Here is a 17420-nt window from a genome sequence, read left to right as displayed (position 1 = left end):
ACAGTGACAAGTGTGGACACAGCCTGCCTTTCACTGTGACGTGTAGTTACTCAGACCTGCAGACCATCATAAGTATAGATAAGGCCTAAGTATCAGTCCCCTTATTTTATTGATTAGGAATGAAGATGCAGAGAGATTAAGACCAGAGTTTTCAAACCTGGATGCCTAAAGCTAAGCACCCAACTCCATCTTTAGACACACAAATAAGTGGCCTGATTTTCAGAGGTGCTGAACACGTGTAGCTCCCATTACCTTCCAAGGTTGCGCAGCAAAGGGAGATGCGGTTAACAAGTACATGATAAATTGAAGCGTTTTCCACATTTCCCCTTCTTAAAGTCCCAGACTTTCGCTCCTGTCTCCTTAATTGAGTTGTGTGACAGAGCACTCGAACCGTAAAAAGGTGTTAAGTACTGAAACTTTACCAGAAGACTGTGTTAGAACAGCAATTAATTTTTAGCTTTCCCAGAGCACACAGGCAACTAGAGATAAAGTTGTATATTTTGTGTGTCTGTTGACCTGCAGGCATGTAATCCCAAGTATTCAGACTATGACAAGACTGGGGGTCTCTGCGCTGCTGAAAACATCAATGACACTCTGACCCTGTACCGCTGGCTTGTCAGTGCTCCGAGTGGCAGCGACGGTGTCACCAGCCCCATGCGGGAAGTGGACTCCAACACCTTCTTTACCAACACCAAGTCCATCTCCCTGGACTCCATATACTTCCAGGCTGGATCAAGGGTCCAGTGTGCAGCACGGGCTGTCAGTGCCAATGGTGATGTGGGTCTGGAACTGCTGAGCCCTATTAACACAGTGAACAGAGAAGACGGTATGTGGTAACGTGTTGAGTGAAAGGCAGGTGCCACATCAGACCTGTAATGTCAGCATTTCGTGTCTACCCATAACTCAGGTGTCATTGATATTGGGGGCGGGGGTGGAATGGAGACAATGATTCATTTATTTGGCATCTCTTTCTAGTGAACCAAACAGCAGGATCCTGAATGTGTCCTCTGCTTTTCACTTTATATGTATGTACAGCAAATACGGATATTTCTATTTTAGACATCAAAACAGCACAGTTACTGACAATGAGTAGAGAGCAGTGAAGCCAGCTCAGAAGAACTGAAGGACCTCTGAACATGGGAACATTTAGATATCTGTAGACCAGGGCTGGTTTGAGCATAGGCACTGTAGGCCCATGCCCAGGGCCTCAGCTCCTCAAGAACTATGTGACTGATTAGATCAGAATCTCCGTTTTCCGTTTTTTAAAGCATGTAAGTTTCCCTGCCTGATGCGTGGGAAGAAGAGCTTGAAAACATGGAAGTGTGTGTAACTGATGCAGTGAGGTCTGCCTGGGTCTGCAGAGAGCCAGGAACAATATCTCTTATGGTATGAACTGCCCCATGCATCTCAGTGGGATATTATTTCCAAGACCCATTACTTTGAAGGACTCTGTCAGTAATATCCCAGTGTAGAGGACTCTGTATGTCCCCACTGCAGGTAGGACTGAGTCTCCCTGCCCAATTGGACAGATTTGTATTAGCAGGGCTCACGCTAGCATGCTTATAATAGCAGAGTGGTCATTGCTGCACTGGCAGAGGCTAAGGCTAGACACCTGAGCTGAGACCCACCCGATTCCCCCACCCCCCACCGGGTCCAAGTTCAGGTGGCTAGCCCAAGCCTCCACCAGTGCAGCCACGTCCAGTAGTGGGAGTCTGTCTACTTGGGTTGGGAGGCTCACTTCCAGCTGCAGTGTATACTTACCCTGTGGCAGGAGGAGAAGAGTGGAGCAGGCTTGGACCACTCCCCCATATGCCTAGATACCTCCTGGCTGCTGGGGTATACTGGTATACACCTTTTCCTCTCTGACAATTTAGGGAATTGGAGGCCTTTGCTGCTGCTTCTGCCTCTCTGGGAGGGAGACATCCTGCCACCACCACTCCAAGTGGACATGCATGGCTCCACCCCAAATGCCAGGGCTCCAACAGGGACAGGAGGGTAGAGCTGGAGCCACAAGGAGCGCCACATTATGGTGTGTCGGGGCCCCTCATTGTCTTAATCCAGCCCTGTTATAGACATGTAGAACGAGCTCTGACTTGCTTTAGTTTAGACCGTGTGTCACAATTTAACAGACTCTTCATGATCTCTCCTTCCCCCCAGGTCTTTGTCAACCTCAGATCCCAGGAACGGTTGGAGCAGAACCTTTCTCAGCCAAGATTCGCTACACGGGTCCAGATGATCCCGATTACCCCAACCTGATCAAATTAACAGTTACAATGCCTCATATGGATGGTAAGCATGAAAAGGTCACAGAAGTGATCAGATGCTGCCTTGGACTTTCATCTCCAGCAGCCACAGATAAGTGGCAGTCATAAGCCATGTACCCACCTTATAGCAAACTTTAGCATTGCTTCTGACAAAGAGGGATTTTTCTTGAAAGAAACAGCACTGTAGGCTCTTGGTTGGAGAGGTGTTCCCCTGTGGTGATACATTAGGTCCTGTCCACGGTATGGAACATGCTTTGTTTAAATCTGTTTTTAAACCCTGTTACAGCCTAGTATGTTATCACATGCTTTGCATCTGAAACAGAAACTATTACAAAAATCTTGTTACACACAGGCTGTGTCTACGCAGCAATAAAATATCTGTGGCTGGCCTGTGTCAGCTGACTCTGGCTTGTGCAGCACAGACTGCCGGACTATAAAATTGCAGTGTGGACATTCGGGCTCAGGCTGAACATTTACACTTCCATTTTATAACCCTGCAGCCCAAGCCCAAGTCCACTGACTTGGGACAGCCACAGGTGTTTTATTGCAGTGTAGACATACCCACAGTGGGCTGGATTCTCCTCTCACTTACACTGGTGTAACTCCACTGACCTCAACAGAATTATTCCTGACTTACAGCAAGGTGAGAGGAGAATCAACCTCATGTTTAGAAACTGCTGCTGCAGTTTGGGCTATCATGGGTCTAAAAACCAGTGTGTTAGAACTCTGCTAGCAACTGCCTGATTGGAATGATCGGGGGAAAATGTGGTTGACAGCCATCTTTGAACAAGGGAGTTGTTATGTGGGTCTAGTAGAACCATGTGTGTTAAATGTTTTGTAACACAGTTACATGGTTCAAAGTGTAGACAAGGCCTTTACCTCTTATGTTTGCAGAACAGAGGTTTGCCATGGAAATTGCTTTCATTTGTTCAAGGGACACCCTATCTAGACTGGGCTTTGTTAGGAAACTGAGCCATTGCTGAAAATGGTTTTCAGCGATAATATAGGCATTAGCCTTCGCAAGAAAAAATCATTTCCAATGCCATCGTAGGAAGCATATTTGAGTCTCGGTAATACTCAGTGAAACTGTTCAAAATGTCTTTGTCTGCTATACATTCAGGCCTAAAACCTTTTCAATATCAGTACATGGTTGAAGCATTGCTGAAAAAACTATGGTTAGCAATGTTTCCGTTTCCTAGTATGAACAAGGTTTCCATGCAATTCTCGGTATTATTGCTATACTGCTACAGTGACAGGGACTGGGTACCTAGGCAGTTGCAGGGACATCTGCATTTAACCCTTTAACAGCCAAAGCCAAATTTTTCTGAAATGTAAAATTTGCTGTCAGCAATAGATTTTGTACTCAGGGTCATTGATAGACAAGAAATAGTGAGCCACCAAAAAAAAAGATCACCTGAAACAGTCACAGCTAATATACATAGCATATTTCACATACTCATAGTCCATAGTGAATCTACTTCTGGAACAACATGGTGAATTCATGACATACATACTGTCTCCATACTCACAAACGTACAGAAGTATACATATGGCCTTGTAGCCTCAGAATGTTCCCATGTAGCAGAAGGATGAAGTTTTCCCTACCTCATTTATGATGTCAGCATTGTCAGTATATTTGCAAGATGCTTAGAACATTTGACCAGTCAGTCTCTTCAGCTGAGAATGCTAATTGGACTGTGTGCATTGTGTTTCAGGAATGCTGCCTGTCATCTCAACTCATCCGTTATCCAACTTCGAGCTGACTCTTAGCCCTGATGGCACTCGTGTGGGCAACCACAAGTGCTCCAACCTACTGGATTATAATGAGATCCAGACCAAACATGGTTTTATTACAGATGAAACTAAGAACCCTGAAGTGATTGGGGAAACTTCACCCTACCAGTACAGCAACTCTCTGCGATCTACTAAGACCTTGCGTTTCTACCGTAACCTCAACCTGGAGGCCTGCCTCTGGGAGTTCAACAGCTACTATGCTATGTCTGAACTACTGACTGACTGCGGGGGCTCCATTGGCACAGATGGCCAGGTATGTGTCACTGCGGAAGCACTTGCCTCAGAGACAGAAATGTTGAAGAACCAAGTCCAAGCAAGAAACACTTATAAAATAAATAAGAAAAGCATTAGCCACTATACAGATCACCTGATACAAATTCTCACAAGAAAGGTTCAGCTGTCCTGGGCACCGTTCCTTTAGAACCATTTAGAGACATTCAGAAGTCCCCAGAACCCTTTCAGTTTTCTGTATTTCATTTGTTGATAAATAGCTTCTCCATCAGTTGCTCCACTCATTAAATTAGTCTCCTCACTAATGGCTAATCCAGTGAAGTGCTGAGTGCCCTTAGCTTCTGCTGAAATACCCCTGGGAAGAGACAGTGGGCCAGATCCTGGCTCCCAGTCTGGCTTCTTTGCACCAATCGGTTGGAGATTGCATGCTGGCATCCAGCTGGATAATGGCATGTCCTGACACCTGGTGTAGGGAGTGTGGCCAGCTCGCCTTGCACCCTTCTGATTTCTGGTTGCCTTTATATTCCTTCCACCCATACTGTACTGAGAGCAGCTCAGTTGGACTGGCAGATTTAGCCCAGTATAGCCATGGTGATTATTTGCATAACCACAAATCCCCTTTCTAGATTTTGTCTGAAGTAGTGTAAGGAGGAAATAAAGAGAGAGATGAAAAGTAGAAGAGCCACCTCACTCCTCTCTGACTTCTAATAGAATGCTACGCTTTCCTGGCTTAAATAAAAGCAGTGATCTGTTCATTAGTAAACCCTGACAACTAACCTAACGAGGAAGTGAGACAAGATCTGGTTTTAAAACAACTGCTCCTTTATAAGAGTTTCTGTGCTGTTTATTTTCTTTTCCCCACCGTTTTAAATACATTAAAAAGCACTTTGAGATCTATTGATGAAAAACAACACAAGAGCTAGGTGGTATTATTATTTATTTTATTACTAGGTGGGAGCAGTACTGTTGGGCACTGTACCTCTGCATGCTGTGGGTTTTACACATACACAGCCGTGTGTGATTCCTGTTGGCTGCTGCTCCTAACCTGGGTGTAAATGTGCTTGTAGATTTCAGCTCTTTTTGTTGACCCAAAATATTTCTTCTTCCAAGTGTGTACGCACACACAATATCAGCCAAATTATCTTTAATTGCTACACTGATGCAAACAAAGGCAGAATTTGGCCCTGTCGACAATATATACATAACATATTGTCAGAAGCCTTATAACTCTCTTGTGTGCTTGTTTGCTATGGAAAGCAAAGGCACCCCTTCAGCCGTTCCTAAATTGGAAGTTCTAATTATTGACAGAGTCACAGTGCTCAATCATTTTAGCAATGACTGCACCTTGGTAGTGCTGCCAGACAGGTGACAGAACATAGCCAGAGGCCTGGATGCTGGGGAATTAAAAACAAAAACAAAAGAACACCACACGCGCGCACACATCCACTTTCCTGAGCATAACCGGCCATGATCCCAGACTTTATTATGTATGAGTCACTAGAATGTCCAACAAAGTCCAGACGTGCCAGCAACTGCACCCAGTGGTGGTTTAGAAAAGGCCTTGATATAATTGAGTTCCATTATAATCAGTCACCATAATGAAAAGTCCAATGGGACTAGAGCTTGAGGGGCCCCCCAAAAATGAAAAGTCCCCTGGCCACTCATAATGTCATTTAATATATGATGCTAAGGTCCTCAGAGCATCTCTGGCTCTATATTCCCTGAATCAGGCCCTGATTACAACACATGGTTCATTCTCCTGTGTTGAGGTGCTTTGTTGTTAGCAAGATGGTGGGAGCATTTGTTTCTGTCATAATTGTGTGTGTGTATGTATGTATGTATGTATGTATGTATGTGTATATAGCTATAGACTCTCCCACTCCAACCCCATCATGGATAAAACAGAGGAGAGACTCCAGTCTGGAATTTTGGTTCAATATACTATAAAGACAGGTGCCATTTGCAAAATTGGGTTCTCGATCCACGTTCTGTTTTTCAGTGCCCCAAAAGTATGTGGTTGTCAAATCTGTGTTTTCATGCAGTCCATCTCTAACACCATGTAACTTGTAATCAATTCTGAAAGAAACAAAACAAAAAGAAACAAAACTTTGCTAGTGCTAATTCTGAGAAGACATCAGCTGTGTCAGTTTGAAAAGGAGCTTTGACTAAGGAAGAGCTTAGTGCATTTCCAGAGCTTAGTTTCATTTCCAGAGTCTTGGGCTGAAGTGTACCAGAGTTCACTAGTGAAGGTGAGCTTGCGAGTACTAATTCCATAATGGATATGTCTATATAGCCCAGAACGACTGTAGCATTTGGAATAACTCTCAGGTCAATGCTAGCATGTCTTGTATCTTGCGAGATGTGTGGCCCGAGCTGATGTGCTTCAGCCTGAGCCATAACTCTCTTCCTTTGACATGCACTGGGAGTCGCTCCCAATGGCGGAAAGTAGATTTGTAAACACACCGAGTAAAATGTGTGCAAGATCTGAAATGTAAGCAATGCAAATGGCAAAAAAAAGAGACATTTCCATACATTTGACTAATTGAAGATATAAAAGTGAATGAGGTGTTTTCTTATGGTTAGCAAAGTACAATGAAAGTTAGAATGAAAGTTTGGCAACTAACTTCTCAGCATTAGACACGAGTGCAGTAACCTTCTGCCCCAATGGTTTTCAGGTGTTAAATCTGGTGCAATCCTATGTCACACTGCGGGTGCCCCTCTATGTCTCCTACATCTTTCACTCTCCTGCTGCCATTGGTGGCTGGCAGCACTTGGACTTGCAGTCTGAACTGAGACTCACCTTTGTATATGATACCGCCATCCTGTGGAAAGATGGCATAGGCAGCCCACCGGAATCAGAGCTCCAAGGTCAGTTCTTGCTGCTTTCCTTCTTATTTTTAGACTCTGTCCCATCATGGCCCTCTTCCTTCCTGGGGGAAGCGTATGGCAGTTTGTGTGATTAATCAAGACACCTCCTGGCCTTGAGAATCGCACAAAAAACAGCATCAAGGCCAATTCCCACTATTAAAATACCCAAGGAATAAGGTTGTTTGTTTTTAATTCCATATGTTGTTGAATTAGATATTTTAAAAGTTTTCCCAAATATATATCCCTTTAAATCTACCACAGAATGAGTAAAAACAATAGGCAGCCCCATTTTAGAAATAGATAACAGAGGCCATATTTAGGAGGGTAAACCCCTAGAGTGCTGGATGGATGTAGGTTTACAAAACAATGGACAAGCCCCTGTGTTAATGGAAATGGTTGAGTGCCAGCAAAAGAGGGATCCTACTGGAAATTGAGCCAGAAGCCTTTGTAGTAAAGCTTGAAGAAAAACTCAGTGGATCTGATTCTACTCCCACTGCTACTTGTTTTACAACCGTGTAATTCCATTTACTTCAGTTGAGTTACCCCTGATTTATATCAATGTAACTCAGAATCTGTCCCAGTGGAGCAGACCCTTGGTTCTATTAAAGTCAATTAGTCTGAATATCTGTCACAGTAAGGTTCTATAATGCAGGAGGGTTTAGATCATCCAGAGAGTGCCAGAACTTAGCAACCTATTTCATTTCTCCAAATACTGAAACTAGCAAAGAGCCTTTCTTTCAAAAAGGAAACCAAAAACCCTTCTCTGTAGACACAATGGCTTTTTTCTGTCTAGGTTCCCTCTACCCAACCAGCATGCAAATCAATGATGAAGGGCGATTGGTGGTGAATTTCAGGACTCAGATTCGGTTCCGAGGACAGCTTGTAATGTCTCACCCAGGTAAGTACCTGGTCTCTTCTCCTGGACCAGTATCTCCAGGAGACATGACAGACATCGGGAGCACTGTCTGTTCCCAACGGAAGGGAGGTGTTTTATAACAAAGAGCATCTTTCAACAGATGGGGGGGAAAAGAAATTGAAACCATTCTTTTCAGGGATGGCAGAGATTCCTTTGTGTCATCTTGTTGCCTCTGTCACTGTGTGCTGATTGATGCTGATCCCTTCCAGGATATAACTCACCCTTTGCTTCTACAGGTACTTCTCTGTCATCAATGGTGATGTCTGCTGACCATCCTGACCTCACCTTCACACTGAGTCTGTTACGAAGTGAGCCAACCTTCCACCAGCCTGTGCAGCAGTGGAGCTTTAGCTCAGACTTTGCTGTGAGTTCCCATTCAGAGTGGGGAATTTGGGGAGACTGCAATATGCAGGATTTACTTCTGTTCCGATGAAAGCTGTTCTACAAAATCAATCAGTGTCTGTTCACATAGATTTGATCAAGGATATAACAAAAATGATCATTTAATGCTTGCCAGCTTCCAGCTGCTTTACTTTTACATAATGAATGATCACAACTCCCTGGTGAGGTGTATAGATATTATTATCCCCAGTATACAGATGGGGGAAAAGAAGAGTAAATGATTTGCCTAAGATAAGACAGAGTTTAAGTGACTTGTCCAGAGGGAGTCATTGCCAGAGAAATCTGATGCTACAGTAATGGGAGTCATGTAAGTAAATAGGTACAATCATGGCCCTGATTCTACATTGTAATCTGTGCAGGTGGGCTGTGTGGATTACAATGCAGGTCTGGGGCCTAGGGTTGGATTGGCTAAAACAGGAAAATTATGGAAAAGAAGAAATTATTTAATAGCTCTTTCAATATGCAGGTCAGTTACAAAGCTCAGACTAGAACTCGGGTCTCCTGACTCCCAGTTCTGGCTCCTATTGATTGAACTGTCCTGCTTCCCTGAGAAAAGTATTTACAATTGGGTGTCCTTGTGTACATACGACACTGTTAAGTAGGAAGATAACAGATAGAAGATCTATGCTTTTTAATATACATGTTGTTTAGACTGAAGGATTACAATAAAGTAGTGGCAGTGCCCTGTATTTTGAACTGAAGCTCTGGTTGTTCAGAGACTATGGAGAAGGGTTTGCTTTCTAATATTGTGGATATTTTGTGTGTGTGTGTGTGCTAGGTACGAGACTATTCTGGTACTTACACTGTAAAATGTATCCCATGTACTGCTGCACCCAACCAGGAATATACCCTTCCTATCATCTGTAACCCATGGGAACCAGTCATCTTTGAAGTGGATATCAGATTCCAACAGGTACAGCATTTTTATTTAAGGTTACCTATTTAAATGCCTTACTTGTCTTAGTGCATTCAAATTGCTGTAGAGCTGTGTTTGTCAGGTGTATCTCACACTGTGCCATGACAATTAAACTAATATTTTTCATTTGCTTCCTTCACAATTTATTATAGCCTATGCCTCAACTACTTCATCATTTTTACACCATGTTTATGAGAGCTGTTCATGGATATTAGAAATTGAGCAGACTGAAAATAAGATCATTTGTTTTCATAACAAGTAGCATTAGAACCCCAGCTTTTTTTAATGCTGAGACTCAGCTTAATTTTATGGAAATACACTGAGGTGACCCTGGTTGTAATGGAGTGGGAAATCAGGCCTGTACATTTGACACTCCATTCAAATTTGTCACGGACATGTGCCTGTTTAAATCAGAATATTCCTGTGCTTATGAAAGTAATTAAATGGTATGAATGAATATAGCATCCCATGAATTACCTCTTATAGGATGTCTTATGTGTACCAGATTCTCCCTTTCTGTTGAAAGAAGGAGCATCTAGGTAGCAGGGTAAGCAAGAGGGTAAGCACTTGTCTTCCCACTAAACTGCAGTGTGGCCGTAATTTTCAAACATCTTAAATTTAGGCTTGTAAATCCTTATGTCGGCACCTAAATTAGTGCATGATTTTTAAAAATGCTACACACCCAACAGTACCTATTGATTTCAATGGGAGTTGCAGAGTGCTCATCTTTTTAAAAATTAGGCCCCTAACGTTGGTGCCTAAGTAAGAATTTGTATGCTTAATTTTAGGCACCCAGTTTTGAAAAATCTGTGTCAGTGTAAATAGGACTCTTATTTATTATATGCTAATTAATTAAATGAAAAAAATGTACCAAATCAGCATTATGGCTCTAAGCAGACACGGTCAAGAAACTAAAAAATATGCCTTCCACAGTAGCATAGTCATTACTCATAGAGGTACATAGAGGAAGTTAACACTTTGTACAATGATTTATGTGCTAAAGAAGGGGTTAGGGTTGCTGTGTGAATAATTTTGAATTATTTTCAGACCTATGCAAATATGCAATATTAAGGTTATAGCAGTAGGGTTTGGCTTTTTTCCTGAATTAATAATTTAATACATGGAGGAACATAACTCAGGGGATTGGGTTGTGGCACATGAAGATTAGGTCGTTAGTTTGAATATGACCAAAAGTCATTATTGATTGTTTGGCATATGTGAAATGAGTTGGTGTAATCAATCCAGCTTCACTGGTCATGCTCTGACTCCTAGAGTCGATGCCACCCCACCTGGTTCGACAGGCGTAGGAGAAGCGGGGTGGTAGCCCCAGAAGGAAGGAGTGGCGGCAAGGTGCACATTAGACGAACATGGGCTGAAAGAGAGAGTTTTTAAAGCTACACAGATCTTCTTCACGACACATTATCATTCATGGGACCAGTGCCAGAACTCATACAGCTCTTAAAGGATGATTTTATCCCATTTTATCCTGTACAGCAACCCTGCATGTATTAATTTTATGTTAGGATTTGAGATGTACAGAGTATTGAGTGATCCGATTAGCTGAACATCACGGAATCTGCAGTAAACACTGACATTTGTAAAACTGTAGCTAGATTTCAGAGCTTTGTTGTTGTTTTTTTTGCCACAGGTCAGTGACCCAGTAGCGGCTGAGTTCACTCTTAATACCCAAATGTTACTGCTGTCCAAGAAGGAGCTCTGGATATCCAATGGCTCCATGGGATTTGGGGAAGGAATGGATGTGGCATTTGCTGAAGGTAAATACATCTTTTAGTAGCCTGCACCCCATTGTACTAAACATTGCTAATCTGCTGTGGACACGGAAATAGAACTACTTTTAACAATAATTGAACGTTTCTTTTACTCATTTCTATAACACCTATTACAGAGGCATCTGTGTGGTGGGTGTGGGATTTCTAAATGTTTATCAAAGGCTAAACAAAACAAATGATTCTTGCCCTGAATGTTGTTAGACTGTAGCTCTGGTGTGAGCAAATTCAAAACAGATGGGGCCTCTTAATTGGGAAGATCCTACCACCAGAAAAGTACAGCTCACTCCTTCAAGTAACTGAGAGCCTCACCTGTAACAGTCACCACCACACTGAATTGCAACCAGAAACAGGAAGCCAGTTCAAAGATTTGAGCACACGTTACCTACATTCACATTGTGCACTGACTGGAGTTCTGGATGTGCTTCAGGGATTCATAATAAAGTTCAGTTATACCAACATTACAGCACAATTCATTATGTACGTAACTGGTCTCCAACACAAGACCTCCTTGTGAAACCAAGATAGTCTGCTAGATCAGTCTGTTAGAGAGACTAGGGGGTGAGGTAATATCTTGTATTGGACCAGCTCTGTATAAGCTCAAAAGCTTGTCTCTCTCACCAACAGAGGTTGATCCAATTCAAGATATTACCTCACTCTCCTTGTCTCTCTAATATCCTGGGATGGACCTGACTACACCAACACTGCCATAGGCTGCGAGTTATATTCTTTTGCAGTGCCCGGGCTCCAAGAATATTCAGGGCTAGTGGCTCTGCTCCACCAATATTTGGAGCTGGGTCTCTCCCCCAGCCCTGCCTGGAGCGGGCCCCTCCCCCCGCACGTTTCTCCCCCCCCCCCCCCCCCCCGCCCCACTGCGTCCCTGCCTGAAAGCGGCGCGTGCCTCTCCCGTGCCTGCTTGTGCTGCCGGTGTAGCACATTCCTACGCGGAGTGGTATCCTACACTACAGGAGTGGTATCCTACACTACATCGGCTCCCGGCATCAACTGCTGTCTGCTGCCCCAGGATCCTAGTGCCCCTCCTCCCATCCGCTAATGGCAGGGCAGGCTGCCCTTACCCTGCCCTTCTGCCCTAGCCCTGAGCCTCTCCAACACTCCAAACCCCTCATCCCACACCCCAAACCCCTCATCCTCAGCCCCACAGCCCTCACCCCTGCACCCCCTCCTGCCCCCAAACTCCCTCCCAGAGCCTGCACCCCCACCCCCTCCTACACCCCCCAGTCCAGCGCCTGCACCCAAACTCCATCCCAGAGCCTGCACCCCTCACCCACCCTCTGCCCCAGCCCAGGACCTGCACCCCAAACTCCCTCCCAGAGCCTTAGGGAGTTGGGAGGGGCGGGTTCTGGGCACCACCAAAATGTCTACAAACCTGCCACCCATGAACACTGCATAGATCAGTAGTTTGTTACTTGAGCATAATAGCTATCATGTTGGATACCTTTTTACGTGGCTATGGGTTGCCCCCTAGTGCGAAGGGGGGAAAAAGTCTGCTTTCCCAGGAAACACTGTTTACAATGCAGTAACTAGTGCAGATTAGTAGCCAGTGTTAAATCAGTAATAAAGGTACTATATTCAACTACATGCATACAGGCAATTGAGACCTTAACATGATCATTTCCGGACTACACAGCCATAGGTCTCATTGCATTGGTTTTATTATTATGTACCATTGTTTGTACAACATGAAATGAATTACTTCCTGTGTGGTTACCAAGTGTTTAATTTGCTTTATTAGGGTCTGAAATTTATGGCCGAGTGATGGTGGACCCTGTTCAGAATTTAGGAGACTCTTTCATTTGTAACATTGAGAAGGTGTTTCTGTGCACTGGGGCTGATGGATATGTGCCCAAATACAGTCCGGAGAATAGGGAATACGGATGCCTGGCTGACTCACCTAGCTTACTGTACAGAGTCAAGATCCTGGTATGTAAATAGTTAGTTCACACAGAGTAATTTAGAAATAAAGCTTGAAAATAGCAATCTGGTAATATTCTATTCACTCCCCCAGGATAAAGCTCAACCTGAGACCCAGGCAGAAGTGTTTGGAAATGTGAAGTTTCACGCTAAATTAGCTATTGATCATGCAGATGCTTTTCCTTTAGTAAAGCAGCCTGGTTCGGATGGTTTCAGCCTGTCATCCTCTCCTCTCTTTCAGGTAAGTCCTCAGGTATTTATGTTGTACAAAAAGCTACTCATGGGAAAAGGATATTATCTTCACTTTATCATCATGGACTACATTGGTGCTTCCTCTCCCGACTCATTAGCGCTTTTCAATATTTTGCTTGTATGAATTAGCCATTTTAAAAAATTGTAGCTTTCTACCTTCTTACTCAATGGATCAGCTCTCTGGGTGCATTTATAGTCATTTGTACTGCTTTTTACTACTGCTAGTCCTATAGATTCAGCACAGGTAAGAGAGAGAGCTAGATTTTGTTTCTTGTGTACCATCAGCATGGTCTGTGCTGTGCCACAGTGTAGACAATGGGGAGGGTGAATTCCAAAGCACATCAAAATGTTGCGCTGTAACTGCCCTGTGTGGATGCTGCTGGCATAAAAAGGTACCTGGTTCATGTTAACATGGTCCTGTTGGAAAGACTGCATTAAAGCGAATTAAGTACCTTTGAGTTCAGTGTCCACACAGTATTTTGGAGTGCTCTACAAGTCGTGCTGTGGCATACTGTAGACAAGCCCTAAGTTTGAGCTATCTGGGTGCAAACTGCTGAAAGCAATGAGATTGCATGGCTTTGTGACTGGGAGCAGAAACTAGAGCCAACGGTGTTACTAAGCTTAACCTAGAGATGCTTTTATAGAGAAGTAAAAATTGAAGAACCTGGTTTGAAGGTATTAGCAACTGGAAAAAGTACTTTTACTTGAAAGCGGTGCAGAGCCCTCTGGCTACAGACATTGCAAGTTACTGTTTATCATTTTGTGATTTCAATTTATAGTAAAGAGGGTTTTTTTGTTTTGTTCAAAGGTAGCAGCAGGACGAGAGTGGTACATTCATACAATTTACATGGTTAGGTCAAGAGAGAATGCTAACCGAGGCATGGGCAAGAGAAGCCTAGAGCATCACCAGACACTCAGCAGCACCAGGAACCTGAAGCGCAGTCGGAGAGCCAATCCTGATGATGGCCCCACCGTTGCGCAAGACATTGGAACAAATAAAAACAGGGGCACAAATATTCAGCATATAGCCCTCTACCATTCCAGTAAAATCACCCAGAATGATCAGTTCCTGGCAGGTGAGCCCTATCAAAGGCCAGTATTGGAAATCGCTGGTAGAGACTCTGAAAACAGCATTTTGCCTGTTCTGGGAGGGGCAGGTGGGCTGCTGCTTCTGATGGGCATGGTGGTAGTTATTATATTTCTGCTGAAGCAGAGGGGACAGCCCTCTCCTAGAAAGAGGAAATCATCTGTCACCTACTCCAGCAGCAGCAATGACAGTTCTGAAGTGTAGGGGGCTTTTCAAAACTGAGTTCTCTATCCTTCTAAGATGTCATTTAATTACAAAAGCAAACTCAGGTGTGTCTGGCTGCCTACTTTGCACAGACATGGAATTGCCTGCTGTGGTTGGGTCATGTTACTACTAAAAAACAGAAGTGGCCCAGCAGATTTGTATTAGGTTCAAGTGTGAATGACTGATTTAGAGTTCAAAACCATTTTCCAGGAACAAGAGGTGACACTGGGACACAGTGTTTTTTAAACCAGCATTTGCTTTTAAGAACCAGTGTATGTACCGTTATAGCCACTCTGTAAACCTGATGTACTTTAAAGGGAAATTGAGGTTCAGTTGCTACTGTATAGATTTATTTTTGTGAAAAGAAAAACAGCACTATGTATAGTGAAAATTTCATAAATCTCTGTGGAAGAAAATCAATAAATTCTCCTCTCAGATCCTCATAGAGATGTCAGTGCCAAACAAATCTGCTAGTGAGACCTGTGGGAAGATCAGAATTATTGGACTCATCTGCTGTGATTATCAAAGAAGAATTTTGTTCTACATTTGTGTAGCCAACAGGTTTTAGGACCATACCCTGACCCACTTGAAAAATAGTATACAGTACTTTGCTTATGTTAGTAATTTAAGGGAACAGTAAAGGCTGTAAATATTACTCTCAGGGTAATGAAGAATACTTACTACAAACATGATGCTGCTCCCTAACTATTTTAGAATGTCCTTTGTTGTATATGGGAATGTGTCATTGATCTAGGCAATTACTACTAAAGACTGCTTTGAATTCACTTTTTAAATTTGAGTGATTACAGTAAATTATAAGCTCCTATAGGCAGAGTCATGGGTTAAGGAGGAAGATGAGGGAATTCCACCTCTTAACTATCATTGGACTTATTTACTAGGTGCTGGAAGTCATATCTGTGTAATTAAGCTGAGTAAAAATTAAATCCTACACTAGCCTAATGGTGCTTTGGAAAATGCCTGCCCCCGCCCCCCCAAGTTAGTTTCCTACCTTTGGCTGAAAGAGGACCCCATGATGAGTTATTTATTCACACAGAAAACAACTGAACAAGCAGCAATGTGTTACCCAATACCAGCTCAATTATATTCTATAATAATCACAAAAATCCATAGCATAAAAAGTTTGCAGTTGCTGCAATTTTTTTCAGCAATCTGTGCATTGGTAGCTGAGAAATCTGAAAGGTAAGTTATGTGCTCTGCTCTCCATAAATGTAAATGTTTACAGTATGCCTTGGTGACCTACAAACTGCTTGCCTGAAAACATTAATTCATAATGTTGGTTCTGCTTTCAGCAAAGCCTTTTGTTCTATGTAAACACAGTGGTGCTCTTTAAACAAAATTTAACACCTGCAATGAAGACTTGTATCTATTAGGGGCCTGGAGAAACTGTAATTGGCTTTAGTATAATATCCTCTAGGGCCTGGCCCAAGACAGCTAGCTGCCAATTTAACTTTAGGTTATAAAATGTACTTAAAAGCCATGTTATCTTATACAACCACTACAGTATTCAAAGAGAAACAATATTTGTAGATGCTGATTATGGTACAACATTTCTGGGGCTCCTCTTACCTCTGCCTCTACTTTCCAAAAGCATAAAAAGAACTCTAGTAAAAGGAGCATTAGACTGAACACCTTTGTACTACAAGAATGATTGTTCCATATTTGGAGATAGTGAAATGGAAGGAACACTAAATTTAGTGTACTAATAAAGTGTTGCGGTACAATATTAAATAAGTCAACAGTTAAAAACTAAGTTGATTTTGTAGAGATGTCTTTTCTCACTATTTTGTCCTGTTCCAAATTCTCAAATAACACACTCATCTTGGTGGTATTTAAGTAACTTTTAAGAAAGGGCTTAGACTTAAAAAAAAAAAAAAAAAAAAAAAAGCCTAAATCTTAGAAAATGATGCTCATTCTCACAAAGTGAGATTTTTCTGGTTTTGTACAGTTAGTTTGCCAGTCCTCCAGAAAGTGTACTTAAAGTCTCACATTCAGAAACACAAGGAACAGCATATTGATTTCCATGGCACGTGATTGTGCCCATCCTGCAAAGTTACTCAGTCAACATAACAGAAGTGTGAGAAAGCCACGAGCTGGGCCACAATACTGAACGCAGTTGCTTAGCCTAACAAAGTTCAGCTGCCTTCAGTAGAGCCACTCTAGTAGCTTTTCTTTCAGAGCAGTCACATCAGGCAATAAACTGAGTCAAGTTAAAACTACATGGAAAAAATAAGTGATTGTGTCTTGACTTACTGAAAGCTGCCTATACAAATACTCCTAGCTAAGGCTGTTGTCATACTATTAATTTCAGTGGAGTACAGAGCTAGTGGAAGTAAGGTTACCTTGTTGAATTTCTCTCTCTCTAGCTTGAGAGATGAGCTTTTTAATTTTGGGCTAATCCATATATTGGAATCTATTATGGATATCCAGGTTTGCCACTAATCAAGCAATGTGTTGGGGCAAAGCAGAACACTGTAGTTACACTTATATCACCACTTTTTGAGAACTACTCTAAAAGCTAGAGGAATTACTGAACAAACAGCATCTGTTGGTAGTGGTCTATAAATAAGTAGCAGGTCAGGAAAAAACCTGGAGGCCTACAAAAGTTGCTGGACACTACACTTACTCCGTTCAAGAGAGCTAAATAGACATGTAAGCAGTTACTCCAATTACCACACAAATGTCAATCAAAAAAGAGGGAGAAATATCCACAAAACCCTCTTGCAATTAAGATTTGTTTAACGTGAAC

The 17420-nt window shown here is 42.7% G+C and overlaps 1 protein-coding gene across 1 annotated transcript in view; it reads left to right on the top strand.

The window, feature by feature from the left end:
- FREM3 (FRAS1 related extracellular matrix 3) overlaps positions 1 to 14653 on the top strand; it is a 113675-nt gene extending 99022 nt beyond the window's left edge. Inside the window, exons 14-24 of the mRNA XM_065405346.1 lie at positions 523 to 826; positions 2158 to 2289; positions 3980 to 4311; positions 6965 to 7157; positions 7951 to 8055; positions 8310 to 8437; positions 9254 to 9388; positions 11040 to 11166; positions 12932 to 13119; positions 13205 to 13351; positions 14171 to 14653. Coding sequence (XP_065261418.1) covers positions 523 to 826; positions 2158 to 2289; positions 3980 to 4311; positions 6965 to 7157; positions 7951 to 8055; positions 8310 to 8437; positions 9254 to 9388; positions 11040 to 11166; positions 12932 to 13119; positions 13205 to 13351; positions 14171 to 14653 — 2274 coding nt within the window. The remainder of the gene's footprint in view (positions 1 to 522; positions 827 to 2157; positions 2290 to 3979; positions 4312 to 6964; positions 7158 to 7950; positions 8056 to 8309; positions 8438 to 9253; positions 9389 to 11039; positions 11167 to 12931; positions 13120 to 13204; positions 13352 to 14170) is intronic.
- Positions 14654 to 17420: the final 2767 nt, after the last annotated feature.

Source organism: Emys orbicularis, chromosome 5, assembly GCF_028017835.1.
Source record: "Emys orbicularis isolate rEmyOrb1 chromosome 5, rEmyOrb1.hap1, whole genome shotgun sequence".
NCBI classification, from domain to species: domain Eukaryota; kingdom Metazoa; phylum Chordata; order Testudines; family Emydidae; genus Emys; species Emys orbicularis.
This window is presented reverse-complemented; position numbering and strand designations above follow the sequence as displayed.